The following is a 23,046-nucleotide window of genomic DNA, read 5'->3' as shown; positions in this document are numbered from 1 at the left end:
AGATCAACAACAAACAATTAAACAATAATCCCCATTGTCACATTCTCGCTGTAAATTAATAGGAATGATCCATGTGGGAAACCTGAGACTACCTCAACAACACATTCAACTGCACAAAGCAAATAACGCACAACAGGCAAGACGGGAACACCCAGCTTCTTATTCATGTTGGCCTCATACACCAGGTCAGGTGACCTACTGTAAACACGGTCCCTGCTGCCACTCAAAGCTCCAGAAACTGTAAATCCGTTTGGTCGAAAATAAAACTTTTTGCTCCGTAAAGACACATATCTGAGCCTGACTACATTATTTGAAGGACCCTGACTAAAAAGCAACACAGGACAAAAAAAAGTAGCAAGTTTCTTCAATCTCTTTTGGATGTTACCTTTGGGACCGACGCAGGCGAGCTCCGCTGAAAAAATGTGGCATGTTAAAGTTGGACAGAACTGTCCACAAACTAGAATCCGACATTGTGTCCAAATCATGCCAAAGAGGGAGATGTAAAGGAGGCTTCTGAAGACTTGATGAGCAGAACCGATGGCTATCAGAGTTCAAGAGGTGGTGACCTCTGGAGCAGTCTTGACAAGTACTCTCCTTGGGTCCAAACTTCCTCTGCACAGGCACATCTGCAGGCAGCTGCGGCATAAACACACAAGCAGGGAGGACACGTTGTCCTCCTCTGTCCTCAAACAAAAAGTAATCCAGGGAGGATCCTGAACGGCAAACAGTGTGTGATCCAGGTCAGGTGCCGACAGCCTCGACTGTTGCAGGGATATGACATCTAATACCAGCTGACTTTGTGTTTTCCCATCTCACTGCGACTGCGTTCCGTATCCCAAACACTCACCGTGCTCCCTGCGCTCAACATGCTTCATATCATGTAACAGGCATCTACCACTTCACATCCTGTGAAGGGGGGTTGTGAGACAGAGGGGTAATGCATCATCAGCAGATGCTGCTGGGCATTCGCTACGTTCACAAACTGGCACCCCTCCAAAAGTCTGGTGGGTCAGTATTAAGCAGGACCTATTTGAAATTGAAACACTGTGCTTCTCAATGGATTCTTCTGCTATTGCATAAATTCTTCGCTCCATAGACAGTCTTACCTCATTCATTTATTGGAGCTTCACCTTAACTCCATCACCTTTGATCTATGACTCATTTTTTTTACTCTGTAAAAAGATAAGTAGCTAAACACAATGCATACTGGGAAATCATCAAACTTTACAATGTTAAAAAAAAATATGAATCAAAAACAATGGCAAGCTTTACAAGTCTGACGTTTCAGGCGAGCAAAAAAAACAATATCTCAGAGTTAAACTTGGGAATTCACATGCTCGCTCCGTTAGTTTAGTGATGAATGTAACTTCTGAGTGCTGCGCATATGTGTGAGAGTTCAGGTCAGCTGATCACAGCAGCCTGTAACGTGCAAAGCATGCAGGCAAATTCTCTGAAGTAGCTGTCAGGTCTCCAAACAAAACAATATCTCAAACAAGAGGAACCATTAAAAGCTTCTCCCAAAGTAATTTTATTCAGTGATAATTCTACACCGGGAAGAGCAGAGTTCAGCCCTGAAAACTCTTTACAGCTCCAGAGCAACGATAAGAGTCCCACAATCACATGCACACTTTACAGTCAGTATACTGAAGATGGCACTTTCACAATCCAACATAAAAACATTTGTGTTTTCTCATCTGAGCTTCAAGTTGTAAAAAAGATAGAAACAGCTGTGAACCTCATGTGAGCACATGCACACAAAGAAGATTGATTAAAAGTAACTTGCATTTTAATAAAGAGGACATGTTTGTTTTTGCTGATACAACAGAGTTGACACTTGAATAAATGTCTCAAAAATATTGTACATTCAATAAGAGCGTAAGTTATTTGTTTAATTATTTATATATTTGTTTAGTTATTTATTTATTTCAGTTATGTAAAGCATTATTACAACTAGATTTCTAACTATAAAAATCTTTCTACAGCCAGTGAGATTAAGATAGTATATCATTCTTCAACCAGGACAACAAAGCAGTTCAAAGACGGGCCGCAATCCTCACTGAGGAAGTTCCAGGTCAGACCTGAAGACCATCAGGAAGCAATGAGCAATGAGTCTAATAACTTGCCAAGTATGCTGTCTGGAAGGGATTCAAAAGCTAAGGAAGAGAGATGGAATGCAAAACCGACAAAGACTGGCACCTAACCACTGCTACTTTACATGCACAATCTTTGGTGACTGTGTCATCATCAGAAGTCATTTTTGTCCGTGTAAAACCTGAGTTTGTGTGTGTATTCTGTCAGAGTGGCTCAGTCCTTCTCCCTACAGGCCAGCGTGACAACCTTCACTCTAATTATGGCCCTGCTCTGTTTCTGTGTTCCACATTAGAAATGGCAGTTCAGATGGTTCAAAGTCAAACTTGCATAGAGCAGCATGAATAGGGAGGTCACTGCTTGTGCTGACATCACAAGTAGAAAAATCAGGGTTGCTGTGCCTCTTTTTCTAGTAGCTCTTAAAAGAAAGGATCAAAGCTATTAAAGTGAACCTATTGTGCTCATTTCTAGGTCCATATATTTATAACTATCATTTCACTCTTTCTAGAATAGCACTGAATTATTCAGTTTAAAACTGACATGGAAACTATCTTTGTTTATGTTAAAGCGAGTCCTTGGGTAAGCCCGTCAGTTCATCCAATGGCTAAAATTAGTCATTTTAGAATTCTTTTGATTGGCTGCCCCTTGTCAAAGCAACATTTGAACAGCAGGTAAGAGAAGCGCGCACTGTAAGATCACTGTATTTGGCATGTCACCATCTCTGAGAACATGAAAAGCCAAGACTAAGAATAAGCCAGGCTGAAACTGAGGACTTAGAGGAGTCAGAACATTTTGACTCATATGAATTGCCTGTATGTTGACCTCTGTTAATCCAATGGTGACCATATTAGCTGGCGGTAAATTACTCCATAGGGTAACTTTAAACCAAAAAGAAAAACTTTTTCAGAAAATGTTATTAAGTGCAGATGCATGTGGGTTAACAGTTCAACCAGAAATATCTCTGATTTTACTATATTAGACCATATAGTCTAAATCTTCATATCTCTTAAAGAGCAAATACTCTGCAGTTTTCAGACCATGGTGTCAATATCTTTTAAGGCCGGATTCACCATCTTCAGCACTGCGTGAAAAGCCCCAGTGCCCTCAAGGATTTGAAGCCAGTGTTGACGCAGCAGTGTTGCTGACTCAGAGCTCTGGCAAACAACTCTATGTTGTCAGGCAAAGAAGTTGAACATGGCTCAACTATTACTGGGACTAATTTTCAAAGACAGACTTTGCAACTCTTGCCAGATAATATCGCATTTAGACACTGGTGTGCAGCCTTTAAATTTATACATCTCCTATTAAATGTCAGTAAATGAAAGCTTTAATTTCTCCTTAAATCACCTTAAATCACATTTTAATCAGCACTAAGGCTGGTCACCACTGTCCATCTAAATATGAAATGGCAAAAGATTAAACAAACAAACCAAAAAACAGTTGATATATATATATATATATATATATATATATATATATATATATATATATATATATATATATATATATATATGTTGATATACATTATGATGGTACAATGTGTTGCTATGTAATGCTCCTGTAAGATCACCACAGGCGTCCTGATTTGGCTTCTTAACTGTGACCATGTCCACTGGCACATGAATAAAATCTGAAAATGTCAATAAATATATATAAAAATAAAACCTTTCTACATTCTTGTATGGAGCTGACTCACTTAAATGCCTGCTCCACTTGACTCTCTATGAAAGCTGAGCAGGAACAAGAGGAGACCAGAGGTGAAATGGGTGGGTGTTTTCATGCTATTCATTGATACAGAAAATTCTCAGAATTGAGCGTTTTGAATGAGCTGGAGAAAAATCCATTCCAAGTTTCATTCCACCCATTTTTCTTGGCACATGTGCTTTAGATTCAGGCTGAATAAACCTGACAGAAGACCGTGACACTGTATATATCAGTAAAACATATATGTTTAATGAACTGACTCTAAGACTGTACACTCAAAGTAAGCCCATGGTGAAAGAATATGCCGATGGCACTAAATTTCACAGACTGTAGGGAATCACTGATAGGACAAAAAGGACACAAAGATCTCATCTAGTGCTTTCATGCCATGTGTGCAGACTGCCTGATCAGCTCACCAGTAATTATACAAACATTACCTCACCAGCAAGATGGCTTCAACCTGAGTCTCTCATTTCAAAGTGAAGCACACATAGTTGGCTCATGAACAATCGCAGTTTTAAAGCATCTGGCTAGGTATAATGTGAAGAACGGAGAGAGGACAGAGTGACACGCATCATTTAAAATCTAATTATAAACTATTTGAGATCTAACCAATAAGCCCTGATGTTGAACCATTACCAGCTTTTACTGTTTTGAATACTCTTCAATCCTAAATGAAACAAGCCTGGGATTCACACAGACTGAGACCATAATTAACTTTGATGTATTGCAAATGCCACAAATCCTACTTAGCACATGAAAGAGAAGCCTAAACCTCAGAACACAGAGGGACAAGATGGGGGAAGGGGTGACATTATCAACATTATATAAGTATCACGTCCTCCCCTTTCAATGTCATTTCAATGGCAGATGATTTTGTTGTCGCGCTTTAGCCATATGACACATGAAGACAAGGTAACATGCACCAACAGGCCTTTCAAAACAAAACATCCATGGTTGAAGAACTCTTGCTTACCTCCAGAAATGAAAAGCGTGCAGTGGGCTGCACGGACTGCAAGGGCTAGTGGGAGTAGGGCTCAAGCTTCTGGGAGTGAGGCTGTAAGTTAAATGGACTCTAGTGAATAGTTGTCTTTTATCACTCTCTCACACACTCACGCACACAAAGACAAAAACCCAACAACTCAGACACATGCCCAGATGAAAACAGCAGCATCATGAAGAGTAAATGATCCCTGTCAGATGAACTTAAGTTGTGTTTGAACAGCAGGTCTCCGAGGCATTTGTCTAGTTCGCCAGTTTTTGTTTGACATTGGGGATGTCTGACCTTGTAGACTATTCAGACTAAAACAAAACATGTCAATCAAGTGCGTTCGCTAAAATGCTCATAAAAGCAGTTACACATTAACCAGTCTTAACTGACTTTAGAGACGGTGAATCTCCTGTTGGTCGGACCATACAGAATGACTTTCACTTTCTCTACTGTAGTCTATGTGGCCTCATGTATCGAGTCATTTTTCAACATAACTGTCTGCTCTGCAGAATACTGTAAAGGTAAGAATGTTTTACGACAGACTCTTCTGATGACTGGTCCAACCAGAACAATGTTTATGGTTTTTACAGTGACACTCCCCTATTAAGCTTAAAACCACCAATCATTTCACCACAACCATTAAGACTTCATTCATGTTGCCCAAGAACCATGACATGTGAACTGTAGATACTTTGAATCAGTAACACATGTATTAATTATCCAAGTTAGTTAGCTCCCAGATATGTGCCTTTTCCACAATATAGTCTGAATTGATCATTTATTTGCATATTTTTCAAAACAATAGAATTGTCCAAAACAATAATAACCATTTACAACTGGACAATCCCCTTGCTCTTATTTTGAAAGTTCATCACTGCTAACCACTTTGCATCTGATATTCTCATGTTGCTGTTGTTCCTGCATTATCATAATAATGTTGGTACCGGGATCAAAACTGCAACTGACCAATCATGTTGTAATAGCTTTGCAATGTAGGGAAAAAGGAAACAAGTCTACATTACTTAATTTGGCTTGCTAGTGATCTTTTCTTTTTTGTTAGTTTTTTTTAAATAACACTAGTAAAAAATCTTGGCTAATGCTAACGGAACACTAAGACAATGTCATTGGTCAGCTGCAATTTTGATCATGGACCACCATTATTATGATGTTATAGAAACACCACCAACACAGGGATATCAGATCGTGCACTAACCACCCAGCTGCAGTTCAGCAAAATTAAGGACCTGAGTCTGTCATCCAGCAGTCTCGATGTACTCAAACTCAACTGTCCTGGACTGCAGCTTGCAACAGCAGACCTTGTTTTGGTCTGAAGACCTGCTGCAGGCTCTAACAAGCACCTGCACCAAGCAGAGAATTGGACCTGCTACACCGAAAGAGCAGAACAGCAACTATTTTTATCAGCTGCAGTCCAAAACAGTGGAGTTGTAATCCATCCATTGAACGAGGAACTTACTTAATACTCAATATCTGCCTCTCTAGTGTTTGTGACAAATTATATCAGGTATTATTTATTTTTTAAAAGCACTTCCTTTCATGCACTCCTGTCTACCTTCCACCACAAAGACAGTTTAAATCTTTGGGAAACACTGGAGAAGAAATTCAGTTTAACACTTTTTGTTGGGATTCGCTGCCAATGTGAAAAATTTGGTATGTCACCAACCTTATTCAGAACCACAATTTGGTGTGCCCCAACATCACAAGAGTATCACAGCAAATATAATCAGTGGGCAACGTTTGCTTGGAGATTTTTAAAATATGAGATAACATATTATACAATCATTATCTGCAAAATTCCATTCCAAACATTTTAGAAAAGTCTAGTTTGATGGATGACTAACACCGTAAAAATATATGCTCAAATGCAGATTTTAAATCCTCAAATGGAGGAAACCATAACAAATGCCTTGTTGACCTAAATAAAAAGTGTATGAAATCAAACCAATGACAAGAGCTGTGATAAAAGCGGAAACTGACATTTAAACCACACAGCCTTCAACACTTCACTGCTTTTCACCTTATGAAGCACATCTAACAAACATCGTCTCAACACTCTTGATAGGTGTTGCTCTGTGTATGCTTTCTACGTGTGCACTGTTTGCTTGTGTCACACCAGCAAATAAAACATATTGTGCAGTTGCGGCACTCCTTTTGCGTGGCACGTTACAGTATCTGTCTGTCCATCACATGCCCGTGCATGATAACATAAATCTGCGAACACGAACATAAACACAGACACGCGAGCACATGTAAGCTGCTGTTACCTAGCTGTTAAAGATCTGGCTTTAGACTTCCTGCTGCAGATGCTGCTGCTGCTGCTGCTAATGCTAACACAGCAAACAGCATAAAGCAACAGTAAAAGACAGCAACAAATAAGACACAGAGATGGATCAAGCTACACACTTCAGAGGAGCCGTCTCCTGGGTAGGATAACGGAGGAAAATACTCACTCTAGCGTCAGCCCTGGAATTCTCAGCCTCTCCCGCTGGGCTTTCATGGCTGAACTGTGCTCGTTTGCTCTATTGTGGTCATGATATGCATTCACACTGCCTGTCTGCTACCCCCCCCCCCCTGCACTGACAAAGAGCCAAACCCAGCCACCACAGGACGATGAGACGGATTGGTTTTCTCTCCCCCGTATAAAAAAGGGAGGGGGTTAAAAAAAAAAAAAAAAAAAAGGAAAAAAAGGGGGGGTGTAGGGGGGGGCTACGGCTCTTGTTTTGGTCTTTCCACGTTCCACCTTGAAGCTGTCAAATGAGATCCTCAGTTGCCTGTGGAGGGCATGGAGGCAGGACAATACCCCTTCTCCCCTCCCCTAATACACGCCCCCTGCTCCTTCAAACACATGCACATTTGTGCCCCCCCGCCACCACCACAACCCCTTCACAAGCTGGTGACTTGCTACGGAGCAGAAATTAAACGCAAGTCTTGGATGTGCAGTCACCTTGACAGACGCTAATGTGACGCTGCTCCGTGCGATGTCAACACAAACACAGGGATGACGTCATCTTCGGAAGAGAAACAAAATGCATCGCTAACTGCCAGTCTATATCCGTTAATGTACAGGAAGCAGGACTGTAAATCAAACTCGCAGAAATGCAAAGATGGGGGTTTTTTTGGTTTGGTTTTGTTTTTAAAGGGAGACATGCAGCGAAATTGAGAAATCATTTAAGTGCTTGTGCATAAGCTAAGGAGCCATAAACTGAAAAAAAAAAAATACAGTAGGATGACGCACCCAGAGTGTCCTGCAGCAATTTAAAGCACCCTGAAAATTATTATTCATCATCAGCAAAATTATTCGCACTGCCAGACCATCAAGATCCCAAGAAGTTGAAATAAGTCAGTGACTCACTGCCAGGAAATTATCTGTGAATGAGTTGCTGAGTTACAAAAGATTGAGGTTATTAGGTATAATTTGACATCACTCTGTAAAAGAAACACACTTCCAAAAAAAGTGTTTGCAATGAGTCAGCTACAGGAACTGCAAAAGATACCTGCTGTAGGATGATGCTTCTGTGCAACCTGGATTTGGCTGGAGAAATATAGAGGGCAAAGGAGACCTCACTCATTCAGTCTGTATACTAATGAATTCTTTATTACTACGAACATGTCTGAGGAGCAAAGAGCCACTGCAGATGATACCAAACATTGCATTAACTGCAGACATAGCAAGCAGGAAGTGCCACATAAGGAGATGTAGAGCTGTATCTAGAGTATAAAAGGTCAAATGTACGGCTATTGAAAATGTCAAATATTTATTTTTTTATTTATTTTATTTTTTTCCGGATGTGCAGAGGCAAGACATTAGCCAGGTTTACATTAAAATTAAAATTCACTTTTTTCACAATACTTTGTGCACAGGGGTAAAATTTTAATTCACTGCTATTATAAAGGACAGTGTGGCCAAAGAATTTGTACTGTTACATGAATTATCACATTGGCTTTCTTTGCCGGCTTTTAAACTGTAACTTCTTACAACAGCTATAAAACACTTTCAGATGTGGTGGGCAACATGTTCTACATGCAAAATCCAATAGATTTATACTACCTAAATTCAAACTAGAAGTTACAGTCCATGGTCCTCTGCTAGAAAAGAGTGGAGTGCCCACTCCGGGTCAGGGACGATTTCCTGCCCCAAGTGGAGGAGTTCAAGTATCTCGGGGTCTTGTTCATGAGTGATGGGAGAAGGGAGCGGGAGATCAACAGACGGATTGGTGCTGCGGCTGCAGTGATGCGGATGCTGTACCAGTCCATCGTGGTGAAGTGTAAAAGCGAAGCTCTAAATTTACCGGTCAATCTATGCCCCTACTCTCACCTATGGTCATGAGCTCTGGGTAGTGACCGAAAGAACGAGATTGCGGAAGGGGTGAGGAGTTCAGCCATCTGGGAGGGGCTCAGAGTAGAGCTGCTGCTCCTCCACATAGAAAGAAGCCAGTTGAACTGGTTTGAGCATCTGACAAGGATGCCTCCTGGGTGAGGAACACCTCACCCAAGAGGCCCTGGGGCAGACCCAGGACACGCTGGAGAGATTATATCTCTTGGCTGGCCTGGGAACGCCTTGGTGTTCCCCCAGATAAGCTGGAGGAGGTGGCTGGGGAGAGCGACCCAGCCCTGGATAAGCAGAAGAAGATGGAGGGATGGATAGAAGTTACAGTATGTTTAAACAAGCACACCAGGTACAACTGGAATGCAATTACAGAGATTAAGTAGAACGATATAGACAGTCCAGTCTAAGCTAAGGCTAAGCTGAGATTTTACTGCATTCTTCTAGTTTTTTTCAGTGATAGCTGAAATATCTTGCTTTTGGTAAAGGAAGGTGACTCAGTAAGTTGTTGTTTGTTTTTTTAATTAATGTAATGCATGACTGTTACTGTACCAAGGACAAGGAAAACAAACTCCCTCACAGTGTAGAGAGAAGCTTCAACTGTTCAGCTAGAAATCATTTGAAAGTTAGTTCTACCTTTATGCAAATGTAGACCTCAAAGTAGAACATCTAACCATCTATGCATACTTTCCTCTTACCTTTCTCTCAGTACATGAATAGAAATATGTAAACCTTATTTAAAAAGACCTGAATTCAACAGCTTTCTTAAAGTTGTTCAGTGCTAGAACTTGATTCCTGGGACTGTCATCTAAATGAGGTCACATTAAAAAAAAGACTTTTTAGAGAAGAAGCAAAGGTTAGGTAATGATATAAACAATAACAAAGAATTTCCTTGAGAAACCAAGTGAACAGTTTCTGTACATTTTGGAGGACAAATTATATTATATGGTTTGGGACTACATTGATTAAACCAATCTTTGATTTACCTTTAAAAGCTGACAAGTGGAGATATTTTTCTTCTTACGTTTTTTCGAGATTAACATCTTTTTGCAATAACCTTTGAGCTAAAACCTGGTTTTTCAAACGATTTCCTGTTTGCTTGTTCAGCTTCCCTTGGGTACTTATTATCCAATTATGTTCTGCCTTTACTGCAACAATGCTGAGTAAGAACTGAAGCACAGCATCTGGGTGCTCTCATCAAATCTGCAGTGTAACAAGCTCCAGCTAAAAGTATTGTTGTGTTTCCACACTGTAAAACTGACCTCTGTGGTCACTGTGTGTTAAAGAAAGTTAAAAGCGTGTATAAGTAAAAGAATAACATAACTCTTGCTCAAATTTGCTACCAAAATAACATTTTATATTTTGTTGATACAATACAGACTGAATGATAGTAGGCTAATATAAGGGTAATATAAGGCTAAAGTAAGCTAACATAACTAATAGGGATAACATTAGTTGCATTAACTTAAGCGTTTAGAATGTTAGCCACCGCAAAGGCTTTAGCATATGGTCTTCACCGCTGCCTCAAACAAAATGTACCATGTATGTAAGGATAACATAAGAAGAAAAATGCTTGGATGTTGAACAAGAACTCAGTAACTTTGAATTTCTAAAACAGATCTTTTAGGTACTTTGCTAAATTGGAGGCATTTCCATCCTTGTTGTGAAAAGCACAGTGGCATTGTTTGAATATTAACTTTTGCAAATCAGTTTTCTCTACTAAAACACAAAGTAATTCTACACCCAATGTATCCAAGTTATCACAGCAGCTGCACTATTTGTCACAAATAGTTTTTAATGTGCTTGTATGCATCTTTCTTCTGTACACATAGACTCGAAGACTAGAACACAAACTAATAGTTATATGCTATGCCATTCATTTTCAATAGAACTGCAGCCTTGGCACATACATTACCTATAGTAGTAAAAAACATACTTTTACGTTTTCAGAATTTTGCAAGTACTGGTTCTGGTGACTAACTTAATTGATATCTACTGTTACAGCAGCCACTGTGAAATATTTCAACTCAGTACTTGAATACAAAGTAACTTTTTAAAGTTAATGTTTTAAGCACGGGCTGTTTTCCGTATGCTGCGTGTTGAACTGTTCGGTGTGTAGACAGATACCACTAGATGGCACTAGTGTTTGGTTAAATCATTAAAAAACCCTGCTTAACCTAAATCTTTCTTTAGTAAAAAGCAAAAATGTGTTAGGTCTATGTTATGTAATTCAGAATTGTCACTAGAAAATACTGTGCAAATAAAAACTGAATCTAAGAAACATAAAAACTTTGAAAATTTGCTATTTTTTAAGTTAAGGGATTTAACTACACCCAATTTTCCAGATACGCTGCCTTCCTTTGCTTTCTGGAAGTAAATATATTTCTGTTTTGGACCGTTGGCCTATACAAACAAGCAATGTCAAAGGAACTCATTTATAGTTTTAAGAAATAATTACTGATCTTTTTTAATGGTCTATAACATTTTGTAGACTAGCTAATTAAAATTTAGCAATAGCTGTAAGCTAAGACTCAAACATCTCAGTAAACACTAGCAACTGACTTAATGAAGCATGGTTGAGCATCTGTTAAACTAAATGTAATAGAATCTACAGTCAACAGAGGCACTTAATATCCTGTTGCATGGCAAAGCAGCTGATGATGCTACACAGAATGACAGGTTTAGTACACTTGAGGTCAAACTGCAAAAGGCTATGATTTAGGCAGGTGATGAGAAACAGGATCTAAAGCCATGGTCAAGAAATCCTGTGATCCATGTTGATCCGCATACAAATAATTGATTTTCAATTAGTCTTGGAACCCAGCAAAAGACTTCCAACTATTAAGGTCAGTCTATAAATAGGTTAAACTGATATCTCTACTAGAATGACTCATACTGGAAACAAGTGTAGATATGACTGTCTGAAGAAGTGTAATCCATCACTTCTGCTGCCATGGAAAAAAAAAAGTAAACACAAATGCCCTCAGTAATGAAAAGAAAATGTGGATAATGCTAATTAAAAGGCATCACCCAGCATGTTAATGACATCAAATGTTCAGTAGATGGCTCTGTGTCACAAAAAAACCTCAGAGACTTCAGAGATTTAATCAACACTGAGCCAGCACTAAGGAACCACTTTGAATTCAGTGCACTTTTCCTTGCACTGATTAGAAGATGTAGCTAGAGCACCTGGCTGTCTTTTTAAACCTTTTTTCCCCCCCAGCATATTCTTTAATCGGCTCGTACATGTCATATCAACATGTGACCCAACCACACATAATAAGCACCAACAGTGAGGATATAGCTGTAATACTAATGAGAATTGATATTCTCTTCTTGTTTTAAAAGATGACAAATTAGTACAACCATGTTTTGGCTTAGTAAATAAAAGTAAGCTTGGATACATCTGAAGCCACCATATCAAGTTTGTCATATCCAAACAGCATTACTATGGTTACCAAGGTCACTAGAGGTTCTAGCTCTCTAAATATACACCAGTGCAGTTGGTGATCTCACAGCAGCATGTTAGTAATGGGTCACCTCCATTACAGTACCTGCCCTCTCTGGTGAGGTGGCAGCGAGAGCAGCAAGGTGTCATGATAACTCTCTCACCACCAGGAAATAAATCAAACTAAAGCAGATCGATGTCGAGGAAGTCTTTTATGGCTTCACATGGCTTAAAGCTGCATCTCATCTGCCCATGGAGCACCTTCAATAAGCTTGTGAACACAAATATGAACAGCCAGCCTGAGGAGGATAGTCTGATTCAGTGCAGATGTCTGTTCTTTTCTGATGACAACACAGACCATTATAAAAATAGAGGTCAATTATTTCACCATGCAAATTGATATTCCCTCTATTTTCCAAAATGACAGTGTGGGGGGAAAAAGGCAAGTACTCCATTCCAACAAAACAAATCAAGAGCTGTCATATATTCGCTAACATGTCAAGATGATTACATGTATAATATAGAGCTAACAAGATCCATTCTTCTCCAGCTATAAAAGGATTTTTTTAAGGAAAATTGACTTGTTTTTCCACTTACTTACATCATCTTAAGAGAGAGAGACTCTAGAGAGTATATGACCAAGCACCTTCAATATGTAAAACCTCTTTAAGGTGAGAACTCATATAGGTATTAGCTAAATAGGTTACATAAGAGCTATTTTAGGCAAACAACACAAAATACAATGAGCCCAAATGGGGCTAATACTTTATTAACTAGCACACAACAGCTGGGAAAGAAAATAATCTGCATAGTAAAACTGAACTCACACCTTTGTCCAACAGTTTTCTACATGTTGAGAATCAGACATTCCCAGGTATTTCAGAGTTTTATCCTCGAGTTACAAAGCACTCATAACACCACTTTGCTATTTCATGTACTGTAGTATTATTGTAGTATGGGTAGAGAGTTGGGGAAAGTCCATAATAATATTAAAGTACATTTTTAGATGAAAGATAACATGGCTGGACAGGACAGGCTGAAAACCTTCCAAATACCATGAATACTGTTTAGCTTTATGTTCAGTGTACACGTATACAGTGGCATCTTTACAACTTTATTTAAACTTTCATGTAAATATTTCCTTTCATTTGAACAAATCTAACGAATAGACAGCTTCTAAGAGTTTCATGTTGCTCATAAGAATGGACAAGCACGCCTTACTATTTTTATGGATACAGTGGGCATCAATAAAAGAGGTAGTTACTTTATATCTCTTTAACATTTAAGATGGTACTTACAAACTGCCTCTTCTGGGAAGACTCAGCTCCTTCTGTAAATGAAAACAAGAGAGTTATAAGCACCAAAATTAGCACCACAATGTACTTTAACTCATCTTTTACCAAGAAAGAACAAAGAAGAAAGTCAGCATTATTAAAAGGTTACTTTGGCTCATTTATGAAGAACTACCAATTACTTGTAGAAGATATGTTGTCATATATGTGCATATTTATATCCTGAAAATGACAAATGCAAAGCAAAACTTGAAAAACAGCATTAATTTACAAGCACCATATTCAACATTATATTTATGTTTAAAAATAAATGAAAGGAGGTAATGATTAAGGTAGCAACTGAAGTTCTATCATAAACTTTAATCTGTTCTGCTTTTCAGCTGCTCCAGCAGGTTAACACCTTCAAAAACACCCAACATATGGACGGAGAACACAGAGCAGGTGTGAAGCTGTTATATCCATTCCCAGAGAACTGGAATAATCTGCATCTGGAGTTCAAACTGTTCACTTTAATCACGTAACAGCTGTAATAAAATTAATGACTCAAATGATTTAAATTGATTTTGCCTTACTTGCAGATTGTTTACATTTAGTGTAGATTAAGGAAACATGATAACTCCGTCAAACACACCAAACACAAGCATAAAAATACATTTCACAGCCTCCTCATGCTGTGAATGCAACTTGATGTCTGCCTAACTTCTTCTACACGTGTTGGTTTTTAATACTTTATATGTATAAAAAACAAAAGGAGAAAAAAAAGTGACTGAAAATCAGTTGTAGAGGGCAAAATTACACAGAGGTCACTGTGTGTACTGAAACAGCCCAGCAAACAACAATGCCCTCACTGATTTCTGGAGGGTTTATGTTTTCTCACAAGATTGTTGCATGAAAAAAAGAAACTGCATGCAAACATTTGCAGAGATGCAAATTTCTTGCAGGCAAACAACTTACTTATGATGGTGTTTTTTGTTTGTTTATTTGTATATTTATTTATTTTTTAAATCCATAGCTGTGTCCAGTCTCTCAAACACAGAAATCAAATTGTATTGTGACATCACCAAAGAGATGGCACAAACTTACTGAAGAGGCATTAAATACATACAAGATTTCCCACATTTCAGGATTGAAAGCCCTGCTGGCTTTCTTCCTAAAGGTAAATACAATGGTTTAGCTGAAGGACTGGATACAAATCTACATCACATTCAGAGTAAAGTGAACTCTGTACTGCTGGCAACCTTTGGGTGCTGGCGAAAATTGTGTATTGCCCAACCAGTTTGTGAGTAGTTGCTGAATGCTGCTGGGAGTCACAAGGTGACAAAGATGGTGTTACACCAAAAATCTTTCTGATTGCTGGTTGCTAGAAGGTTGCTGCAGTCGTCTGGAGTTTGCATGAAAGACGCTTGCTTGCAAACACTTGGCATTTATTCTCTGTGGAGGGATGAAACCTGAAAAAGTGAACGGACAAGTCGGCATCTGCCAGGCAAACTATGGCCAACCATGGAAATTTGCTACCAACCAAACCAGTCACAAGTTTTAAGCGTATATAGCATTCCTCTTTGCAACCAATTTTACACTAGAGACTGCAAGCAACATTCAGCAACCAGTCACTGAAGACACAATTTTCCTGAGTAACTGGTGGTCACGGGACTGTCACTGACCTGTCTGTAAGCCTGTCTGACTGGAGCCTAATTTGATTGCTTTGAGGAGCTAAGCTATGTGTATTCAAACGTTCTAACAGGGCCCCAAATAAGACATCTGGATTACTTACAGTGTAAAATCTAACATTTCTTTAATGTTCCAGGTGCCATATTTAGTAACTTTGGCACGTGTGTTATGATGTTGCAGTGAGGTGATTTTTTATTTTTCCCCACAGAAGCATACCTGATGAAGTGAACACCACTGTCAAAGTTTGTTTGGTTATTTGTTTTGGATTGACTGACGTCCATTTCAATTTTTTTAGAAGTATTATGACGGTGCCTCTGGGAATGTGTTGAACTTGTCCACAACTGAAGTTATATATACATATTTGTCCGTATCTAAGAGTACAATTAGTCCCAGGATTTTAACAATTCCACAAACTGCTGCCACTTTCCTCATTTCTTTAGTGACAAGATGATGTGCATTTCTTCTGGAGCATAACTGATGGACAAAGCCAAGCTGTCAGTCTTGAGCTTTGAAGGAAGCATTTTTAATAAGATGTAGTGTTGCACTTGGAAATTTCCATATTTGGAGTACTAAGGCAGCTTCACTGGAGTGAATGGTCCCTAAAATTGGGTGCTTTTTTTAAATTAGAAAGTAAGACCTATGATGTTATAATATTTTGGTTCTAGAGCAGTCAAGGAAAATGAAACCTTACTAAACTACATTTTTCAGCAACAAAATGTTTGCATTTTTTATGTGGAGCTGCAAATCACCTGAATCCACGGCAACTGCTGACACCATGGGCAGAGAAAAAAAAAAACTGCAACTGAAACATTAAAAAAAGAATATCAGGCTTGCTGCCCTCTTGCTTTGTTGACAAGTCACACCTAAACACCACCTTCAGTGCATTATAACCTGTAACACAATCAGCTCCTACAAATATTCAGCTACTTTAGAGAAATTAAATTGCATGTTTCAGGAAAATGCTCCAAAGAATTTCTTTCTCTAAAAGCTGCCAGGAACAAATAAGTAAAATACAGCAAGCTACAAATGAAGCCACTGCTGCTGCTATACCATCTGTTGTATGAGTACCACATGAACAGCCATGCAAGTCAAGGACCAACATGAGACAATGACAGACAATCCCAGTGTACAGATCATTATATCCCCCGTAGAATTAATAGGACAGTTTGTTTATACACTCCTGCAAAGAACTCAGGTGTTTTATTGCCCTCAGAATAATTCTGTGTGTGGTTTCAGCTCTGATTGCCACAAATCTTTCAGTGCAGTTCAATGTTTAAAATAAGATAAATAACCAGGTTTGGCTACATTTTGTTTTGGGGCTACAAATCCCAAAGATAGGATAATAAAATGTTTTATTGTCTAATAACAACAGCCTGATAAGAACAGGGCCTTTGTCTCAAACAGCATAGGACATTGAGTTGATATGTATCGGCTGCTACAGTCAGCAGAAAAGATGCTAAGCCCCACTCTCCCTTTGCTATCAATTAGGGCTTAATGTCTGGTTTCCCCCGGTGCCTACTGAAGACCAAGGGCAGAGTGTTTCCTTGAGAGACATGACCGAAGCTAACACAACACTAATTACCAGGCAGTGAATGACTTACAGTGATGGAAAAGCCACCAATCATAGAACACCAAATCAATGTGTGAAGTCTGTAACATAAATGTATTCATATTCATGCCTCAGGAACATATTTACATAAGTAAAATAAATGTCTCATTTCTTCATGCTTTTGACACCTTTCTGAGTAAGCAAAGCTTACGCAGTAAAGGGCTCCATTACTAGCAACAAACGCTTTCAGATAGCACTGAATGCGCACTGAATAGTGAGACGAGTTCTACCTCAAACCAGAGTTGGGCTTTTGTCAAAATCACATTTTCTTGTATTAAAAAAGCAGCGCTGATCTAACACGAACTGAGAAATGACATCAATCCTCTTATTCCACAAAACAGCATCTTTAAAAAGCTTATGAAACTCTGAGCTTGCAGAAATATACAAAGTTACAACTCTTAACATTTAATGAAATCACATCCGACTTTTCAGAATGTTTTTGTTTTACATTTTCCAGCAATACGATTGTCTCAGTGCGTTAGAGAGACTGTATCAGTTAAGAGTCATATTTAATGAAATAGCTCTTTAATAAAGTATTGCAAAGGCTTTCAATAGCTTGAGATCTGAAAGCACTGAATATGTGTAGAACACACTGGAAGGAGGATGATGTATAGACATGCATGGCTTATAATGGCAATGGACCACTGGTGCTAACTGATATGACATAACACTGAAGAAATAGCTGAATAATGAAGTGAACAGAGCTCTACTTAATGCCAGATTCAAGCAAATGCAGAAAACACATCTTCATGGAACATATAAGCAGCCAATCCAGGAATTTCTGAATATAAACTCAGAAAAATCGACATCTCAAAGTGACAGATGGACAAAACCAAAGACAATCTTAGTTATTTGTCATAAATTCCACTAGTATTGTTAATTCATAACATGGCAAAGCTCAGTACCTCTACTCATACTCAAGTTTCCTTGAAGAGACTTAAATCGCTGCAAAACAAACCAGAATGTATGAGAAATGCTTTCGTCCTTTTTGTTATTTGGTGCCACTGGTGAGTCGGTTTTTATAGATTGTTACTAGAGCAGGGCGATATGACCAAAATTATTTACCACGATATACATTTGATAATTTGCAATAACGATATAACTGACGATACAATTGACACTAGACAAAATACTTTACAACTCCACAACTTTATTAGTGCAAAAAAAAAAAGGAAACATCAATGTATTTTCACTTAAACAAGCAGCTGTGTTTTATGTGCATTAAAGCTATATAAAAATTTAACAGTGCAAATGCAAATTCCTTGCTGACAGTTTAACCAAAAGGCATTTCCAGTGGAAATTGGCTGACATATCCTCAGCATAACCATATATAATATCCACAAAACTTAAAAAGAGATTATACACACAATACGGTAATATTATGTTGAAGCACAGTACGTATCACTCCGCGAGGCTCCTGCCTACGATAGCCGTAATGCTCCGACAATCCATCAAGCGGTGCGGGTTCGTAGCTTAGCAAAGTCGTACTAAAACATTAGACAGATTTTCGAGCGCCGTGTACCACATAAAATCGTTTCGAGGTCAGTAAATACAATCAGAATTCATACATAAGGCACACGGGATTATAAGGGGCACTGTCGATTTTCAGAAAAATCAAAGGATTGATTTTAAGTGTGCCGTATTTTCCAAAAAACACGGTAATAACGACGACCCACTAGCATGCTCTACCAAAAATAGTGCTTTGTTGTGTATCTGACGGACGAAAGCTAAACCATTTCCACATCAGTGAAGTTGCAGCAGTTTTACAAACCAATTCTGGTTCATCCGTTTCATTCAACGATCCTCTTTCGCCCTTCTCATTCTCCGTTGCCGCCATGCTTTTTCCACCATGTGCGTATGAAAACAAAGGCACTGCACATTTGCGTTTTACCCATATTCTATCGCGATATTTCATTTTCTTATCGTTGCTCAACATTATACCGGTATTACCGTGAACAGTATGATATGGCCCAGCCCTAATTGTTACCATGGAAACTGGCTTTTAGTTAGCCTGTAGCCTGGCTAACTTTTAGGCCTAAGATAAATCGGTCTTTGTGTAAACCTGTACAACTTCAAACTCATTTTAAGGACATGCCAACCAGTCTAAAGAATTGGTTTTGTCAAAAAAACCCCAACAAGAACAAAAAACTTGGCAAACAGATTTTCTGTTACGCCAGTTTCAATTGTGTTAGCTGACATCGTGGAACTTCTTCACTTTTTTTTTCCCCACTTTATCATTGCACCAGTAGACCTCACCTCCCTCACCTACCTTACAGATATTTCTGTGGGTGTCATTGTTAAAGTCATATAGAGTTTTATACCTCCATGTAAAAAAAAATAAATAAAAATATGTGTGTATATATACACATATACATATATATACATACATATATACATATATAATTTTATGACTAATTTCTAAAGTTAATTTTCAACTAAATTGGTGAATAATGGTTACTTTTAATACATGCATTTTAAATTTAAATTTTTAAATTTACATTTAAATTTAAAATTTATTTTTAAATTTCCTTTCATAGCAAATAAGATCAGACTGTAACGCCATGAAAAAGTGGCAATCTAACAAATGAGCAATGAAAGTGGATCCTGTACATGTACTCAGCTGTTTATACAGTAACATATTTGGTACTGAAAGATAACATTTGTGACACGATGAACCTAAAAGTTGGTTTTGTTCCACAGAGTGAATGTCAATGAATGCCTTCTAGCCACAACATTTCATATCTAAGACACCACATCAAAGTGGTGGTGATACTCTCGTAAAAAGGCCTATGTGTAATGCTTCATTAATAATTCCCTTTGATTTATTTTGGATTTTCCTACATCTCAAGATCAAAAGTGTACTTATTTTAACTGTAGTTTTCTGCTGACTAGCAAGGAAATTCCCATTCTTGTATCAAGTCATAATGTCATCAAATCAAACCCTGAGTGGAATCTGGGGAAATGAAGCCTAGTCTCCTGAATACTTATCACATCTGGAGGCTGCTATAGCATGCCAGAATGATCACTCAGGATTGCTATTCAGATCTAGACTATACAAAAAAATACCAATACTGTTTCAGTTGCAGAAACTCTCAGCAAATTGCAGCTGTGGGGTACGAGTCATGTTGCTAGTGAGGAAGACATTGACTATGCTGACTTAAAATTTAACATGTACTAGTAATCCCACCATCACCTTGCTGGCTGCAACCACAGATAGCCAGCTGGCTGAGAAAATGGATGGATGAACGGGTGTTGTTTGCAAAGCCTAACACACGAGTCAAACAATAACAGGATGGCATACAGAAAACAAAGTTCAGCAGCCCATTCAGTAATATAATCAGTTAGAAAAAGCAAACTTTTAGTGTTTTTTTTTTTTAAAAAAGATAACCGTTTACCAGTGGTGCCATAGGAGTGACTCCTATGTGGTAATTTTAAACTTCAGTTTGTCTTCCAAATACTAAAAGAAATCAGTTTCAGACAGTTGGTTGAACAAAAGCAAGCTCCTGCTCCAATTTTTTCCCCTCTTTTATACATTTTTCAGACTCATAAAATGAGAGCTAGGTTAAAAGTAATTATTAGATGCAACCCCCTGTACGTGTGTGTACACTCTTAAGCACTGCACAAAACTGAGGAAGGTTCACAGAAACAGAAAATAAAAAATACTTTGATCACCATGCGTTCAGTGGAACTGTTAATGGGCATGCTCCACAGGCTTTATAAGTCATGTTAAGTGGGGGAGAAATGTGATTTGAGGTTCATAACTAGTCCACTATTTAATCAAACACAAAGCGCAATTTTGTTTGTCGTTTGTTAGTCAAATTCTCTATAAATAAAAAAAAAAAGTTAACAGAGGATAGATTAATTGTTCACAGTTCAGTTGTTTTATTCATAACATACATGAAACGAACTGTTGGTCTTTAGAGTGGCAAAAGGAACCTAATCAAAGGTTTTACTCAAAACTAAATTTTACCTTCATCATTGCAAAACACTCCTTCAAAGTCAGAGAGCTAAAGTGAATCTGGAGATCAGGAAAGATCAAAGAGTTCCAAACATGTGGTGTAGGAAGGACTACATACAAGACCCTAATGTGCATTCACCGACGAGCAAACAAAAGACGCTATGTTAAACAACGACATTAAATAATAGACTTGATGCTTGACCACAAAGAAATGAAATCTGAGCAGCTGGCTTTACATCAGTAAAACCAGGTCTACAATCTCAGTAATAATTTCTACCATTACGCTTAGCTTACTCTGAAAGACATCGATTTCTGCGCCAGTAGGAGGAGATTCGACAGTAAAGTGCATATACTCTTCGAAAGCTTTGCTGATTAAATCTGTTGGCATCCTCGTAGTTTTGCTTGTAGCAGGATGTTAGGTGTCATAAATGCTTAACCCACTGCCTCATCCAATGCTGTAAGAATGAAACACTTCATTACAAGACTGGTACCCAGCTTAATGTTCTTTTAATTTGATGACCACCATTGTTTTTGAGCAAGTTCTTTTCAATCTGATAACAGTGAAACCTTAACACCAACTCATTAGAGACACCTGCTCAACTCCTCTTTAACACAGTATCTAATCAACCTATTACACTCGGCGCATTTAAGAAGTTCAAAGCAAGCATATTGCAGAAAGTGAGATAATCTACACAGAACCATCTCTAGGGTTTACAGAGAATGATCATCCTCTCTCATTACCTTGTGTTCATATGTAAACACTAAAAGAGAGACTGACTTTGTGTTCTTGTTGGGATTGAGATTTGTGCTACTATATAGTACTCTGGTCTAAGATTCATATTGTGAAAGAGTAATTACTTGACAATGTGTTTCGGATCATTTTATGAAGTAACGCAAAAGTAATTATTTTGTCCAACAAATAATTGAACAACGTACTGCATTACTTTTAAGAAACATAACAAGTAATGTGTAATGTACTATTTTTTTGTGGAACGTTCCTGTGTCTGTGAAATCGGTCCAAATATCCAAATCAGGGTTGGTGGAGGGACACCTTAAAGCCGTTTTACTCAGTGTACTGTACAATTAACATGTTCAGGCACTTCTCATTTAAAAAAAGCTAAAAGAAACCCCTACAAATATGTGTTTAGTAAAAGTGACTTGCATATCAATCGAAAGTTTAGGTTTTGTAGAATTAGGTTTTATTTACCATATTTAAATATGTAAAATAGCAAGTTGGCCAATTTAGGAACAGAAAACGATCATTTAAAGCTGTCGTGGCCAACTGTTTCAGTGAAAAACTGTCACAGAAATATATTCAAAACAACACAGATCTGTGTGTGCCAATCTGCTAACAGTGCTTAATTTAAACCTAACATAAAAGCTAAAGTTACTTATATAATATAATAACAACATTTCTTTGTTCACAAGTTTAATTGCTGCTGTCTTTGTTAATACCTTTGAGATTGTTTAAAAAAAATGCCCAAAGTGTCCATGTCACATTTGTAACTGGGATTTGCATATAGCTCATTGCTCCCTTCAATGTTTAAAGTGGAATTGTTTGTTGATGTTTGATAGGAGCAAACACAGATGATGGACGTGATGTACAAACTCAGACAACAGACGGTATGAACAGCTGGAGATGAGAAAGGACTGGCAAGCAAAAATAACAAAAGACATGAGCTGAGTTTAAACAGTAGGTAGGCCTACTGTAAGGGCATTGGAAAAATGTAAAAGTAGAGGCTTATGCTACATGATATAGATTAAAGCAAGAAATGAAAGGACTGAAAAATTGCTATAAACCCCAAACCTTTAGAGAAATTGTGCCTTTCAGAACAAAAGTTCATAAGATAAAATTTTCAGTCCACCATGACAAAATTTCTCCCTCATAAATTACTGTACAGTATGTCTCCTAACTAGTCATTTGGAGTTAGACTTCCTCAAATGCC

At 38.1% G+C, this 23,046-nt stretch overlaps 1 protein-coding gene across 4 annotated transcripts in view; it reads right to left on the bottom strand.

The window, feature by feature from the left end:
* The window catches only part of mast4 (microtubule associated serine/threonine kinase family member 4), a 100,743-nt gene that overhangs the window by 36,990 nt on the left and 40,707 nt on the right, over positions 1-23,046 (bottom strand). For 2 of the 4 annotated variants that reach the window (XM_039614695.1, XM_039614697.1), the window contains exons 4-5: positions 13,872-13,903; positions 4,769-4,849 (exon numbers count right to left, since the gene is read on the bottom strand). In XM_039614695.1, the coding sequence (XP_039470629.1) occupies positions 4,769-4,849; positions 13,872-13,903 (113 nt within the window). The remainder of the gene's footprint in view (positions 1-4,768; positions 4,850-13,871; positions 13,904-23,046) is intronic. The other 2 variants (XM_039614696.1, XM_031727263.2) reach the window with 1 other exon arrangement.

This window comes from Oreochromis aureus, linkage group 7 (genome assembly GCF_013358895.1).
Source record: "Oreochromis aureus strain Israel breed Guangdong linkage group 7, ZZ_aureus, whole genome shotgun sequence".
NCBI lineage: Eukaryota > Metazoa > Chordata > Actinopteri > Cichliformes > Cichlidae > Oreochromis > Oreochromis aureus.
Note: the sequence above shows the minus strand (reverse complement) of the source record. Positions and strands in the feature narration are given on the sequence as shown.